The 16,308-nt window shown below is 57.1% G+C and overlaps 1 protein-coding gene across 1 annotated transcript in view; it reads left to right on the top strand.

Moving 5' to 3' along the window:
• The first annotated feature begins 1,674 nt into the window (after positions 1 to 1,674).
• Positions 1,675 to 16,308, top strand: part of CACNA1I (calcium voltage-gated channel subunit alpha1 I) — a 110,924-nt gene continuing 96,290 nt past the window's right edge. The window contains exons 1-2 of the mRNA XM_074375583.1: positions 1,675 to 1,899; positions 11,884 to 12,140. Coding sequence (XP_074231684.1) covers positions 11,908 to 12,140 — 233 coding nt within the window. The 5' untranslated portion in view covers positions 1,675 to 1,899; positions 11,884 to 11,907. The remainder of the gene's footprint in view (positions 1,900 to 11,883; positions 12,141 to 16,308) is intronic.

A 16,308-nucleotide genomic window follows, 5' to 3' on the forward strand; every position in this document is an offset into this window, starting at 1 on the left:
GGTCAGGGCACTGGGAGCCTACTTGTGCCACCTTATTTCTACCTCCTTGCCTTTGCATATGTCCTTTCTCCCTCCTAGATGCCATTTCTCCACCCACCTCCTCTCTTATTTCAGTCCTACAAGCCTTCGAGGCCCAGTGTAAGCCTCTGGCCTTTGATGGGGCCTTCCCTGAGACTCCTGATCTGAAGCCCACTCTGCTCTGAAATAAATCTGTCCCACCCGTGGACACCTTCTGGCCTGCTCCATCCATGCCTCTGAGACCTTGCATAGCCTGGTGTGTGCTCATGTGACCTTGTACTGTGGTCTGGTGACAAAGATTTGCCTTGTCTCCCTGGACAGATTAAAAGATGAGTATTTGTTGAGCACCTACTATGTGCTAGGCATGGTGCTAAGCCCTTTTTAAACTGTTCTCATTCTGCAAAGCGTGAACTTTTATCCCCATTTCACAGATGTGGAACCTGAGGCTCAGAGACTTCATGGGGCTTGCCCAAGGCTCTCAGTCAGGAAGTGGCTGAGCTGGGATCAGATCTGAGGGTATCTTCCTCCAAAGCTCTGCCCATCTGCCAGACCAAGTAGTCCCAGGGCAGGCCTCAGTATCGCTTTCCTTCACAGCCCTAGCCCAGCAGGGTGCCCCTCACATTCTTCAAGGAGATGAGGTGGGGGTGGAGAGCTGAGATGAGGTTTCTGACCTCGCAGGCTCCTGTGACCCAGGGGAAGTGGAGAGGCTGGGGTATTTGCAGTTGGAAAAAGAGGCATCTGTTCCACCTGGAGGCTCTCTTGGACGCCTTCCTGGAGGAGGAAGCTTTTCTGTCAAGCCTTTAGGCTGGGAAGAAGCAGAGTATGGATGAGAAATGGGGAGGTTGTCTGGGCTGTGGAGTGACCTTTGGAGCTGAGTTCCAGCCGGGATCCACCGTGTAAGAGCTGATGGTCTTAGATGGGCAGCCCCTCACTGGGGCAGTGAAGGCCTCCCTCCCGCCTTCTCACAGCATCTCAGGGAAAATCCGGAGTATAATTTGGCCAACCAGGCACCTGGGACTTGGGGGTGGTCAGTAATGGGGTCCCTCCCTTTTTATGCATGACGCAGCCCCCATGTTGAGGGGGTAGGACACTCCCCCAGGCACGACCCGGGATTTAAAGGAGGTGGCCACAAGGCTGGAGGCTTCCTGCCCTCTGGGGAGAGGTGGGGGCTCACCGGCCGCCGCCGTCAGTCTGTCTGTCGCCTCCACGCCTCCCCCCTACAGCGTCCCGCGCCTGCAGCTTTCCCCGAAAACATTTGGTGTCAGTATAAGGACGGCTCTGCCTCGCACGCGGCGCGGCTCGGTCTCGCCGCCGCCGCACGTCCCCGCACCGCCGGGCGCTCAGGCTCCTCCGCAGCCCCCGCCGCGCGCAGACCCCGCGCCTCGAGCCCCGGGCCGGAGGCGCGAGCCCAGCCGAACCGCGCGAGGGACGCGGCCCCGACCCCGCGCCCCCGCCCCGGGCCGCCGCCCGCGCGGCTCCTCTCCGGGCACTTGCCCGCCGCTCGGTCCCCGCAGTGCCCCCGCCCCCGGCCCCGGCCCCGGCCCCGGAGCGCCGCGCTCCCGCCCGCCTGCCCGCCGCCCGCCGCGCGCTCCAACTCCGGCTCCGTCCGCGGCTCGTCCGCGCCGCCGGCTTCTCGCCGCCCGCCGGAGCCGCGCCGACACTCCCGCCAGCCGGCCGCCTCCTCCCGCCATGGCCCGGGCCCCAGGGCCCGCCGCCCACCGCCCGCCGCCCCTCGCGCCCCAGGGGCTCAGCTGATCCTGATTTGGCGGGGGGCGGCTGGCGGGGCTGCGGGTCCCCCTCAGTTTCCGGGTTCGGAGGGACGCGTCGGCCCGGCGGTTCTAACCTGAACGACCCCCGCTGCCCGGCCAAGTCCATGCCAAGGTAGGTGGGGGTGGGGTGGGGGGAAGGGGAAGGAAGGGAGGGCTCCGCTTCGATGCCAATTTCTTGGCGAGTCGGATTCTTTCTTTATTGAGGCGTTTATTTATTTATTTCTGGGGACAGGTCCCCCCACCCGCTCGTGCCCATCAGGTCGGACCCCCATCCCATGCCTTCGGGGTAGGTGCCCTGGGAGGAAGGACGGGAAACTTTGACCGGTCCCTTCTCTAAGGCCACGAAAGTTCTCTCGGTGCCAATGCTGAAGCCGGCTGAGCCAGCGCTGCAGAAATTTATTCAACAAGTCAGGCTGCCGGCCGGGGGCCCAGGCTGTCTGTCTGTCCCGCTGCCCCTCCGCTGCTGCGGCTGTGCGGCCAGCGGGACCAGAGCTGGTGTCAGTGTCCAGGGGGCTGAGCTGGGGGTGTTGGCGGAGGGACAGCGGCAGCAGGGAGACTGAATGGGGGAATCCCAGGCAGCGTTTAACTTTCCTCGAGGCCGTGGTGGGAGCCGGCCCCCTCCCTGGTCAGCACCCAGGGGGTCCCCAAGGCCTCCCTGTGTGAAGCCAGGCGGGGTCGGAGCTGGGACTCTCGGGGGTAAAAGGAATCCTCAGCACGTTGGGGCTGGTTATATAATGAGTATTTATGATGACTGGGTTTTAATTGTACGCTGGGTGGTGTGTGGGGGGATGTGGGGGGCAAGAGGCCTTGGCAGGGGGTGAGAAGGCCTCTGGGGGGAGGTCATGCTGCCTGGGGGAGGGGGCGCTTGGATGGGCCCAGGCTGAGGCGGCAGTCAGCTGCTCTGCTTCTGTCTTTCTTTCCCTTCAGGGTCCTGGGGGCTCCTGAGCGTTGGATGAGATTGGCATCTGGGGAGAACCCTGAGCTGTATTCCAGCCGTGGGAGTCTGTGTTTTGGGGCCAGGTGTGTGCGTGTGTGTCCCTATTAGTGTGTGTGTGTGTGTGTGTGTGAAAGAGAGAGGAAGCTTGCTTGCGTCTGTGCCGTGCAGTGTGATGGGGTCTGACAGGCCACGTGAGGAGTGTCCTGAGGGCTGGGGTGCTCAGGTTGCCCTGTGCAGGGAGCCAGTCTGTCCTGCTGTCTCTCACTGCCTGGGGGATTTACCCAGCAGATAGCGGCACTGTCTGGGGCTAGGATGCTGTGCCGATGAAGCCGTGGGTCCGTGGTCTAGGCCCCATGGGAAAGGGGCTGGCTGAGGAGTTCCGCCCTGCTTCCCCACGGTCTCAACCCTCAGGCCTGGCCCATGCCCCTCTTGGATCCATGTCACCCCTCAGCCCAAAGGACTGGCTTTGGAAACTGTTGTCCACCCTTTAGAACAAACTTTCTGTTCAGGCTCCAGTACCTGGGCCTGGGATGGGGACTGGGCAGGAAGTCTGGAGACCTCCCTGTCTCCTTGCCACCTCTACCGTCCATGCTGAGACCAGAGGCAGGGGATCCAGTGGGTGACAGGGCAGGTGGCACTGAGCAGGACTGATTCTGGGGCTGCAGTCTCGGAGAGGAAGAGGAAAAGAGGAGAACATATGGGGGTGTTGCTGAGCTGGCTGACACTAAACTCACCCTCCCTCCCAACACGCACCCCGGGCCAGGTCACCACGCCATGACTGCTGCACTCCCTTCCTGGCTGCTCAGAGCTGCCCAGGCCTGTCTCTGGAGCACCTGAGGGATAACTTGGGGGAGGGGCTACCAGCCTGCCTGAAGGTCCCTCCCAGTTCCTTTGACCAAGGTTCTCCACCCCCTTCCCCTCACCCCATTCCAGGCGCTTCTGAGAGGGCATCTCCTAGGCCCACCAGGGGGCACCAAGCAGCAGTTTCCAAGTCCCTGTGCCCTGGCTCCCCTTGACCTTGGGTGGGGAGGTGGGAGCGGAGAAGCCCTCCTCTCCCACTCTCTGTCGTTGGCTCCGTACAGACAGCTTGCGCCTCGTGAGCTTGCAGCCAAGCTGGAAGCAGTTGCAGAGACTGGCTTGACTGCAGCCTCCCTGTGGTCCTGGACCCAGAGTCACATCCTGAACCCGCCAGGGGGTCGCCTCCGACTCTCCTCCTGTTGTCCCGCTCCACTGCTCTCTCTACCACCCTCACCCTGTGCCCCTAGTGGGGCTCCCCAGGGCCTCAGCGCCCCCACCCAGGAAAGTCTGTTTGTGGGCATCGCTCTGTCCCTCCCCCACCCTCAAGAGGCTCCCACCCCCAGCAGCTTCTGAATGCTTTCCAAGGTAACAAAACAGGCTCTTGCGGGGCTCCTTGATTTGCGGCTGTCTCCCCCTCAGCTGCTCTGTTCTCTGGGTTCCCAGCCCCGGTTCAGGGTGCTCGAAAACTATGGCTGGAAAGAGAGGCTGGTGGGCTGGGTGGGGGCTGCAGGGAGACCCTGTGGGCTGCATAGGGAGCAACGCCCTCCTCCCCTCTCCTCCACCTCCTCTTCTCTCCTGGCTCCCAGCTTCCTTTCTTGTCCTCCCTCCCTCTTGCTCCTTTCTGACCCCTTCCTTCCCTCTTGTTCTTTTCTGCAGAATGTTTTCTTCCCGCACGTTACCAAGATGTGCTTTTGCCTTGTGTCCTCAACCCCTGTGCTTCTAGGAGTCCTCCCGCTGGGCTGGGAGCTCTCAGACAGCCCAGGGAGCCAGGTGCATGGTCTGTGAGTCCATGCTCCGTCATCTGTGGTCTGCGGGTCTCTGCGAACGTGTGAGTGTGGGTCTTTGAGTCTGTAGGTCCATGGGTGCGTGGATCTGCAGATCTGTAGGTGTCTGTGAGCCTGTGAGTTTGTGGATGCAGGATCCTTGGGTCTGTAGGTTCGTGGGTCTGTGGATCCTGATATCCAGGAAGGTGTGGGCCGAATCTCTCCCCCTCATGGCTGCCATCTAAGGAGGGAAGAAAACAGATCTGATTTCCTTCTCTCTTTCTCTCCTACATTTATTAAGCACCTATTTTGTGCCAAGCCCCGTTCTGGTCACTGGGGGACATAGCCATGAAGAGAAGGGAACAGACAAAGCCTGCCTTCTTGGAGCTTCTGTGCCCCTGGGAGGGGCCTGGGGCATCCCCCATGCCAGGTGCCAGGTGGGCACACAGCCATAAGGCCTGATTTCCTTGTGTGCTCTCAGAAAGGAAAACCAGGGCTATGTTTGATACAGGGTGGAGAGGGTACAAATCATGGAAGGCTCTGAAAGCACTAGGTGTTTGGATGCCCTTGGAGCGAGTGCTGGGCTCCTAGGGCTCCTTGAGCAGGAGAGGATGAGAGGGAAATGGTTTCTCCAGGGTGGAGATCATCATCTTTCGGGGCTGAGGTCAGCACTGACCTGGCCCTGCCTTGCAGACCTTCTCCCTTTGTCTGGGAGGCCCTCCTGCTGCCAGCTCCCCCTTTCCTGCGCTCTTGCCAGGGCGGTCTCACTGACGATGCTTTTTGAGAAGAGCATCAGGGTTTTCCCTTTTCTCACCTCTGACCACCGGCCCTGAGGAGCCGCCAGGACTGCGTTCCACTTGCTGTTGGTCCAGGACTCAGGCCTCTTCCCTGGGTCACCCAGCTTTTGTCCCGGCCGGGAGAACATGAGCCGCCCAGGATGACAGGCATGGCCCCGAGGGGCAAGGCACTCAGCATCACGGGAGCAGCAGCTTCTCGTAAAACTGGGATAATAACTTCCACCTTACAGGATTTTTGTGAGGCTTAGAAATGTCTGCACAGTGCCTGACATGGGGCCTGGTGCAGTGAGGCTGTTTTTCTTCCATTAAGGTTCTTTCCCAATCGTTTTCCCCATTTGCCTTCCCTTTTGTGAGTCAGAGAAAGCAGCGTGTTCTGCGTTTGATACAAGAGGAAATGAGGCTTGGGGAGAGGATGCGATGCAGAGAGGGAGGAGCTGGGACTTGAACCCGGGCCCTGAGACTCCGGAGCCAGTGCTCTTTCTGCCAGAATGTCTCCCTTCCATCAGGGGCCACATTCATCCTGATCTGTTAGCTGAGGACCCAAGGCCCTAGTTACTGCAGAGTGAGTGAAAGATGATCAGCAGAGTCACCTGCTGGGAAGCGCTCAAACACACAGCCTCACTTGCTGGTACTTGTCATAAGGCCGGGAGCTGACAAGCAAATGGCAATGCCTAGTGACGACAGGACAGGTACTGGGGGTGGAGAGTGGGCTGCAACCCTCTGACGGCAGCCCAGCCTGGGCAGCCCTTTAACTGGTGACCTGGATTTGGACCTCCCAGATCCAAATCCCAGCTCTTTGACTGAGTAGCTCTTGGCCTGGGGAAAATCCCTTAACCTCTCTGTGCCTCAGTTTCTTCACCTTTACGTTGGAGAGAGCAAAAGTGCTTACTTCATTCGGTAGGATGAGGTGCCCAGCACGTAGTAAGTGCTCAACAAATAATGTTGGCTATGATTCTTGTTCACCGTCATCGGAGGGGTTGCTGATCCAGTACGTTGCACACTGCAAAGCTGGGAGGGCTAGCTGTTGATTTTGGTGACAGAACCAAGGTGACTGCAATAGGTGGGCAGGCTTGACTGGTCAAACCAGAGCAAGTTTTGTGTCAAGTCCTTCACTTAGAGGCCAGATTTTAGCCATTCCTCTTTAGGCTAGAGGAGCCTTGACTTGGCTGCAACTCCTCCGAAGATGATCTGAGGAGACCAGTGGACCACATGCCCCATAGTTGCTACAGTAACTGGGTTGCCAGCTAGGCTCTGGGGCTCCCAGGCTGCATCAACAGAGTTCTCTCTCTGCCCCTGCAGAATCAGGCAGGGACCTGTCTGCTCTACTCTGAGTGACTTGGTGCAAACCTCGTCCAGCCCTTGCAGAGGGAAGTAGAAAAACTCGAGTGTGATTGGGGAGAGGTCCCAAGGAACAGATGATCTGGAAATCCTCACCAAAGGAATAGATGAGGGAGCTGTTGACAAGAGGCCTGGGGCAGATAGGCTTGGGGGTGGGCAGGCCACTGTCACACATCTGCAGGGCTGTCATGCGGAAGAGGGAGCGACAGGGGGTTCCAGGGGCTCTGAGATGCCGGCTGGAAGATTCTGGGAGACAGGTTTCCGGCAGCCTCATAAAGATTTTTCTACAGGCCACCAGATGCAGGCTCTGTATTGGTGGGTGTATGTGTGTGTGTGTGTGTGTGTGTGTGAGTGGGTGTTGTGTGTGTGTGATAATGAGTGTATGAAGTGTGTGAGTGCATGTCTGTGTGAGTAAATGTTTTTTGCGTCTGTGTGTGTCATTGTGTGTCTGCGTGTGGGTTTGTGTATATCTGTGAGTGTGACAGTGTGTGAGATGTAGTTCTCTGCTACTGGATATTGTGTGAATGTCTGATTGTACGTATGTGTCTCTGTGTGTGATTGTGTTTGTGAGTGTGCGTGTGTGCAGCTGTCATTTTTGTGCTGGTGAATGCGTGTGGTGATGAATTAGGCCACTTCAGGGGTCCCATTCTTTTCCCTTTGCAAAGATCTGGAGCCCATAGGGTCTAAAATCAGACACTGTGTTTCTGGGCCACCTAAGTTTCAGGGTTCTGGAATTCCGTGGCTGATGGCACTGACAAGCATGGGAGACCATCGCGGGCTTATTGTGCACTGTTCCCGGGTCTGATGGTGTGGTCAGGGGCTTGTGAGTGTTACCCCAGTTCATCCTCCCAGCAGCCTTGCTGCAGAGCAGCCGTCACCCTCATTTTATCGACAGGGTATCCGAGGTCCCTGCCAGGCTGAGTCGTGTTGCTAAGGCGGGTTGGTGTCAGAGCCAGACTCCGACACAGGTCTCGGCTTACAGTGCCAGTGTCCTGAAACACACACTCTAGAGTCTAAGGGAACTGTCATTAATATCTTGGGCCTCTAACAGGCTGGGTGATTCTAAGGTATTCTGATTCTGAGATTCCTGGATTCTAGAATTCCCAGAATGAGTTTGTTGTTTGTTCTTCAAGCGGTGACATTAGCTGATGTGTGGTTGTTGACAAAGGGGTAAACAAGTTGCTTGCCCATGTTCACACACACACACACACACACACACACACACACACACACGGCCTGGAGTGACCAGGCCAGGCCTCAGGTCTTTCTCCACCAGGACTCTGAGCTCTGCAGATACAAGGCTCCCCAACAGCACACTCTGAAGGCTGTGGAGTGCCAGCTGGGAGACTCCGGGCGGCAGGTTTCCCCATAGACTTGGGAAGACTTGGAGGATTTCTGCTCATACTTGGGGGGGTCTTGGCTGGACCAGTGGCTCTATCTGCACTGCCTGCTGACTCGGCTGGGAGGGAAGGACTTGTTCCAGGGCACCTTCCCCTGTCCCAGGGTGGTGCCTGAGATGGTTCAGTGCTTGGGCTCAGGGGTGGCTGACCTGGACTGGGACCTTTACTCTGCCCTCTGCTAGTTGGCGACCTTGGGCACTGCTGGACTTCCCGGTCCCCAGTCTCCTCCTCCACAAAGTAGGAATGAGCACGGACTGTAGATCATGGAACTGTGTGGGAGTCAACATAAACACTGACTGGCACAGGGTCAGACTCAGTCAGAGCCTCTGTAATGCTGTGATGATGGTGGTGATGGTGATGGCGGTGGTGGTCATGATGGTGTTGGTGTCGGTTGTTGTTGGTGATGGTGGTGGTCGGTGATGATGGTGGTTATGGTGGTGCTGGTGATGGTGGTGGTGACGGTGGTGATAACAAATAGGGCTGGGGTGGCAGCCCCTGGGGATGGCACAACCGGCCCCATGCATGCTTGGACATTCACTTTCATGGGTCCTAGGGAGCCTTTCCATCCACATCACATTGCCTCTTCACAGGGGCTTGCAGAGGCAGGTAGGAGGAGGGCTGAGCTTTACAGAGAACTGAGGCTTCAAGGGGGCAGTGGAGTCAGGACTGGGGGATATGTTCTAGACACAGTGGGGTCCTGCTCCTGCCCCTGTTCGTGGAGGCCAGTCCAGTTACGGCATCCCCGCCTGGGGGGCCACCCTCGGAGCGCCTGGAGGGAGGAGGCTCCAGCTGTGGGGGCAGCTCAGACTCTGGGACCAGATGAACCTGAGTTTGAATCCACCAATGCTGCCACCTAAAGCAAGTCCTCTCGTCTCTCTGAGGCTCCATCTGCAGACAAGTTGGAGCCCAGGGGGCCCAGCTGCCTTCTCTCCAAGAGCTTTCAGCCATGGGTGGACAGGAGGTGGGCTGCAGGCACAGAGCAGAGGGAATTGGGGATGGGGAGCAGGTCAGAGGGAGGTGGTCTGGGTGGGCACTGGGGAGTGAGCTGGTGGCCTTGGCAGTCATGGTCTCTAAGAGCCCCACAGTGTGGGGGAAAGGTGTGAGAACAAAGGAGAGCAGCACAGTGTGACAGCATTAAACAGGGCCAAGTGAGGCGAAGGGAAAGTCAACACAAAGCGGACGGAGCTGAGCGCGAGGAGAGGAGGTGGCTGTGTGTGGTCCCTGAGGCCTTGGCAGCACTGTCCACCCATGCAGTTGCAGTTTTCGCCGTGCTGGGCGGGGTGGCATCAGGGCCGATGCAAGGCCAGGCTCTTGCCTCTAAAATATATCCAAATCCACTCCCTTCTTTTTCATCTCCACCAGCATCCCAGGCCAGCCCAGCCCATCTTCCCGGTCTCCCTCTGGCCCTCCCTGCTCCACTCCTGTCCCTCTACCCACTCCCCCTTCAGCTTATAGAGGGATGGCTTAGAAACACAGACCAGAACACACCACTCCCTGCATCAAAACCCTTCTGTGGCTTCCTGTTGCACCTGGAATAAAACCCGAGCTCCTTCCTTGGGCTAACGACAGGCCCTGCCAAACTCTCCAATTTTGCCTCCTGTGCAGCCACACTGGCCTCATTTCTGTTCCTTACATGTACCGAGTGTTTGCACATGCTGTTCCTGGTACCTGGAGATTCTCATCGTTTTTATCTTAAATGTCTTTCTTTATAGAGGGCAAGGTGGGTTCTCTCTACTCCCACCTTTCTCCCTTGTTTATTTACTTCCCAACACTTTTTATTTATTCAACAAATATTTATTGAGCACCTGGTGTGTTCCAGGCACTGTTCCAGGTGCTGGGGGACATAGCAGTGAATGAGACAGACCACAGTCCCTGCTCTCTTACAGCCTTCTTTCAGGTCAGGAGACAGACACTAAATCATAAATATATAAATACATAAATTCTACATTATGCTTGGTGATGATAAAAGCTGTGGAAATCCAGAGAGAAAAATTAATTGACCCATGTGCCTCCCTCCTTTTCTGGAGTGTCGGCTGAATGAGGGCTGGTGCCAAGTCTAATTAATCACCAGAAGAACCCCAGATCGTGCACAGTGCCTGCACATAGTAGGTGCTCAGGAAATGAGCCACATTGTTGGCCAGATTAATGAATTGTCAGGGCCTGGGAGAACGGGGGATGGGAGTTATGGGGAGCGTGCTCCAGGGAGAGGAGACAGTATAAGCAGAGGCCTGGAGGAGGCAGCTGGCACTCTGGGACCTGAAGAGGTCTGGTTTGGCAGGAGTGAGGGGCCAGGGCAGGGAGTGGCAGACTCTGAGGCTGGTACGGTGGTGAGCAGACCTACAGCCACCCCGGGGAGGATGTTTTTCCGCCCAGTGGTTAACACGTGGCGGTTCGAGGTGCCTGGGAGCTTATGTAAGGCCCATGGCTGTTTTTCTGGAACCGAGAGCAAAGCCTTGAGCTCAAGAGAAAACTCTGCCTCGCTGACCAGCCGGGCGAAGTGGCAGGAGGTGCCAGCTCCCGCCTGTTGCCTCCAGGGGCCAGAGAAGTGTCCAAACGTATCAGCTCCAGGCAGCTCAGCCCATAGCTCAGAAGTCACGGGCAGCAGCTGGGTGGGTGCCAGGGATTTGAGCCTCATCTCTGGCTCCCACTGCCCAGTCTGGCACTACTGGGGTGCCAGGGCCCAGGAGACCCCGGTGGGTGAGGGTGCAGGGATCGGTAGACTCTTGGGTGAGGTGGTGAGGGGCAGGCCCTGAGGAGTAGGACTGGCTGTGGAGGGGGTTGAGCGACCACGGTCAGTCATCCCCGAGTCAGAATGGCTGGCGCGGGCTTCTGACCCTAGACATGCCCTAGTTCAGTGTGTAGCCTTGGCAGCCTCCTCTCTTCTCAGTTTCCCCATCTGCTAAATGGGCATAATAATGCTTCTGGGGTTGTAATGAGCATTAGATGAGACGAGGATGTGGAAGTATCTCTGAGTTGAACTCAGGACCAGCTACATGATTTGCAGGGCCCAGTGCAAAGTGAGAATGTGGGCCTCTTGATCAAAAAGTACTAAGAATTTCAAGTTGGTGACCGCAGAGCACTAAACCAAGCACAGGGCCCTTCTGAGTACAGGGCCGTGGGCGGTTGCCCAGGCGACACACCCAGGAAGCCAGGCCCGATGGAGTTCTGTCTCTGCTGTTCCCTGGCTGTGTGTCCATCCTGTCCCTTCTCTGAGCCATCCGTTTCTCCAACTGTAAAGCAAAAAGATTGATGTGTGTTAGGTCCCTGGGTTCTCAGCTTTGTGAAGCAGTGAGTAGGGGAGGGGGTCCCTGGGTTCAACTGTAGGCCTTGGCTCAGGTCTCACTTCCTCAGGGAAGCCTGCCCTGATTCCCTCCTGGCTTGCCCAGGTCCTCTGGTATCTGGTCCCACAGTACCTCAATCTCTCCTTTGTAACACATGTCATCCTGGCAGTAATGTCTGTTACAATAACTTTCACGTTTTTCCTGCAAATTTTCTTTACCTTCACACAGTAAACAGTTAACTCTAGTCTCATTAAAAAACAAAAAGTAACAACAACAATTAATATCACAGCTACATTCTAAGAAGGTTTTATTCTCCCCACTTTTCATCTCTCCAAACTGAGGCTCAGCAAGGTTACCAGACTTGCCCCAAGACCACCAACCTAGAAGTGGATTCCAGCTCGGTTGCATCACCTCTTTCCTAGTCATCACGGCCAGAGTGAGGGTGAGGGGCCCGGGGGCTGGAGCTGGGCTGTCTGAGCCGTGCTCCCTTATCGGGGGAGGCGGGTCGGGGCCTGGATGCCAGGCCTGCCCCCACCAAGTGCTGCCTCTTTTTCTTCCGCAGGGCTCCCTGCTTAGCGCAGAAGACATGGCTGAGAGCTCCCCGCCGCCCTCCTCACCTGCTGCAGCCCCGGCAGCTGAGCCAGGAGTCACGGAGCAGCCAGGGCCCCAGAGCCCCCCTCCTTCCCCTCCAGGCCCTGAGGAGCCCCTGGATGGAGTCGATCCAGACGTCCCTCACCCGGATCTGGCGCCTGTTGCCTTCTTCTGCCTGCGACAGACCACCAGCCCGCGGAACTGGTGCATCAAGATGGTGTGTAACCCATATCCTTTGTGCGGCCTGTGTTGGTCTGGGCCCTGCCCAGGGCCCGGCTGTTCTCTCGGGGCCTTGTCTGCCACACCTTCCTCTGGTCAGGAGGTCCGAGGCCTGGTGGCCGTGAGCCAGCTCAGGTAGTGGGTCCGGGGAGACCTCCAGCCATGGGGCTCGGACTGCTGAGGACCTGGTGTCCTGCTGATGTGAATGTTCTGGAAGTTGCTGATGACTATGGGGGTCATGCAGCACCTGGCTGGTTCAGGAAGTCCTCAAGTGTGAGCCCCAGGCCTGTGCCCGGACTGTAGATGCAGAGTTGAGTCAGACCCTGGCCTGTGGACAAGCTCGTAGTGACTGATGGTGACCACAGGGGTGATGAGAGCCTGATGGGGAACTTGTGGGCACAGACCCGGGGGAAGGGAGCTGACCCCAGCCTGCAAGGCGAGGTTCCACCCACCTCTTACTCTCTCTGTTGTGCCTCCGACTGGGGCTGGAAGGCGGCAGGGAGCAGCCTCCTCACAGATTCACAGATCTTCCTGCCTCCACGTCTGCCTCTGGTTGGCTTGCGTCAAGCCCCTTCTCCATTTCCCATTGCCCCGAGATCCTGCCTCATTTCTCTTGCTCTGCTTCCCCTGTGCTCTTCCAGGCCTCAGGGCCTTCTCAGTTGCTCTTCCCTTTGAAATCCTTTCCCTTTCCTGGCCACATCCTTTGTTCTATCCTTCAAGTCACATCTTAAGTGTCACCTCCTCAGGGCAGCCCTCTGTGATTCCTCCTCATCGTCTCCATTTGTTGTCACTATCTAGTGTGGGATTCTGAATCTAACATTTCCCTCCTTCAGGGTGCTGTCAGGTGACCAGGACACAGACTGAGCCTGTCTTGCTCACTGTGGGACCCCAGCACAGTGGCTGGTGCACCGTGGATGCTCCCTCAGTGTTCCCTGGGGGCATATCAGTGGTGTCTTTGCAGGGTCTCCAATAATGACTGGAGCAGAGGCTCATTCATGGGATACGCAGGCGGGGCTTTAGGGTGTGGGGGGCTGCCTTTGATCAGGTGCTGGGGCTCCAGGATTCTTCCCTGGCCAGAAACCTCCCTCCCCCTACTCCTCCCTGGGAGGGGGCAGTGTTTAACCTGGGGCTCCACAGTGGGGGCACGGTTGGCACTTTGAGTGTAACGTTGTTTTGTGGTCTGTGCTATCTGGCACATTACAGGATGTTTGGTGCCTAAATATTGGTAGGTAGTGGCCCTCAGTCACTGTGACAGCCAAAAATGACCCTTCACATTTGCAGATGTTGCAGGATTTTGCTCCCCCTCAAGACCCCAAAGGCACGGTGGACATGTCAGCATCAGGGTCAGGCCAGCAGGCCCGGGGTGACGGGGAGGGGCAGGGGGGCAGGGCTGTGTGGGAGCTCTGTCCCAGACAGATGTCCTGAGCACGAGTGTCCCTGCTGCAGAGGGGCCCTGGCTCAGAGCCAGCTGCCCCTTGAAGCTTGGTGCTCCCTGACTCAGTTGCTCACCCAGCACAGAGGTAGGCCCTGAGTCACCGCCTGACTCACTGGAGAGCCAGAGGGCTGCTGGGACCGTCCCTGAGCTGGTGAGCCAGGCTGGGAATAGTGGGCACACCCACATGTCAGCACCACTCCCTGCCTGGCCCAGGCTGTGAGTGTGCCCTGGCAGCGGGCTTTCCGCTGGGGGGGCTCTGGGTCTGAAACGTCAAGGGATCAGTTGTGCTGTTTGACTCATGAGTAGGTGATGTATAGAAAGCACTGGGGACCTGAGGGAGACAGATCCACGGGCTGGTTCTGCCTTTTATTTGCTGTGTGACCATAAGCCAGTTTCTCAGCCTCTCTGAGTCCCAGTTTTCGCACCTGTCACATGAGGATGATGTTACCCATTTCACAGGATAGCACTGAAGACCACAGCAGTGCATAATACACACGTGAAAATGGATCTTTGTAGATTAGAGAAACTGCATATGTGTGGTTATCACTTTAAAAAAATATTTATTTTTGTTTTGTTTTAGGGGGAGAGGTAATTAGGCTTATTTATTTGGTTATTTATTTTAATGGAGGTACTGGGGACTGAACCCAGGGCCTTGCGCATGCTAAGCATGTGCTCCACCCCGGAGCTGTACCCTCCCTACTGTGATCATCACTCTTACTACCCGAGTCCAAAAGGTGAACAGGGCCCTCACATATAGCTGATGAAACCCTGCTCATGGTAGATTCGATAAGACATTGGGCACCAAGTCTTTTAGATAGAACATAATGCCTTCAGAGGACATTGTTTCTGGGGAAAATCAGATTCAATCTCTGTTATTTAGGTAAATTTGTGCCAGTTATGCTGCTAGTAGCCATGCCCTCATCTGTGCAGTCATTGCTAACCGATCATAGCACCCTCCAGCAGGGCATTCTGGCAGCATGACTAATTAGGTGGAAACCTATTTTCCACCCTAGATTAGACTTTGAGAACCTTTCTTAGGAGCGTAACCAGCTGCATGCGGGAGAAGGGCCAGTGGTGGGTTGTGCTCGCTCTGGTTTCCCTTCCCTGAGCCTTAGTTTTCTCATCTCTACAATGGGATAATTAAAGATGATAAGAGATGATTCCTGCAAAGCACCCAGCTGTGTGCCCAGCACAGAAGAGGGTTCAGGGCTGATAACAGCAAGAGCTGGCACTTACTGTGCCCAGAATGCTTTACCTGCATTATTACCTTTTAACCCTTATAACCACCCCAAGAGGTAGGTGCTGTCAGAGCCCCATTTTACGCAGGAGGAAAGTGAGGCTCAGAGAGGTTGAGTAACTTTTTCCAGGTTGTGCAGCCAGGATATGGTAAAGCTGGCATGAAAACCTCAATTTCTCTGAATCCCCAGGCTCAGCTTTTACCCAGGACACAGCTGCCACCTGCGGAGCCTGGAGACACCAGCTCTCCACACTCCACCAGAGCAGGGAGGTTTGCTTCTCAGTTCCAGGTGGCTGGATAAAGGTCTTCCTGGGTTCCAGCATGTACGTTCGTCAGGCACCTCACTGCATCCTGCCAGGGGCCACCCCCTTGAGGACTTTGCAGCCCCCTTCCCTCCCGGCATGCTCCTGGCTGCTGCCTCCCCCGCGCCAGCCAGCGCTGAGCCAGCGCTTCTGCTGCGGTGCGAACCAGCCATGCATGGTGGGAAGCCAGTCGGCTGTGAAGGCTGCCTCTCTGCTGGGCAGGGGGAGGGTGCCTGCCTGAGCTGGGAGGCAGGAGACGCCAGTTGCCAGTGACCTTGGACAAGTCACTTCCCCTCCTTGCCCTCAGTCTCCCTGTCTGTAGGATGGGGAGAGCTGGGCAGTGAGGTCAGGAAGCGGCTGCCTGGGGCGCCCATTCCCCTGCTGCCCTTGTCAGGAAGCATCTCAGTGGTGTCCGCAGGGACTGGGCGCTGCGCTCCTTGTGGGCAGGCTCACACTCTGTGCCTTCGTGGCTGTGGTCCTGGTTCTCATCTGCCCCCCTGTCCCACTTCTGCTTGCTTCTGGCCCCCTGCCTGGCTCTGCCTTCTGCTGCTAGGGCTGGGGTCTGTGGGTGCTCGTGCTTCGAAGTCCGCCTGGCTGAGACCCCCGCCTTGTGGACCCTCTGACCTGGGTTCTCACTGGGCAGGAAGAGGGCAGAGCCCACCGTCTCATCGTAGCCCTGCGGTTCCAAGCCTTGTGCTGTTCACTGTGAGGGTTCAGTGTGTTTGCTGAGGGAGTGAACGGGCTTTCATTCATCCATCCTGCGCTCACCCACTTATGAGATCATTCGGCAAGCCTTTACCGAATGCGCACCGTGTACCAGGCACGTGCAAGGGAAGGTCACTCTGGCTCCCTTGGAGAGATGGCAGCCTGAAGACCATCAGGAGAGCGGACCTGTGGGATGGTGGCAAGGGATGATGGTGGCCCAGGGTGCTGGTGGGGCCTGGAGAGGAGGGTCCGAGTGGAGGGGTGGCTGCTTTCGGGTTGGTGTTGGAAGGACTCAGAGGTGACTCTAGGGACTGTGGCCTGGTTGAGCGTGAATGATAGCCTGCTCCTGGCTTCTTGGCTGAGAGGCCTTTGTCTTTGCTGAGGTTCTGTTTGCTCATCTGCAAAATGGAAGCCTCAGCGACTCCTAGTTGGGAATGTGGGAATGTCAGAGGGTCCAGTGAGAATTCTAGGGCAAGCACTGACCAGGCAAACTGTGAA

This window comes from Camelus bactrianus, chromosome 12, assembly GCF_048773025.1.
Source record: "Camelus bactrianus isolate YW-2024 breed Bactrian camel chromosome 12, ASM4877302v1, whole genome shotgun sequence".
NCBI classification, from domain to species: Eukaryota; Metazoa; Chordata; class Mammalia; order Artiodactyla; family Camelidae; genus Camelus; species Camelus bactrianus.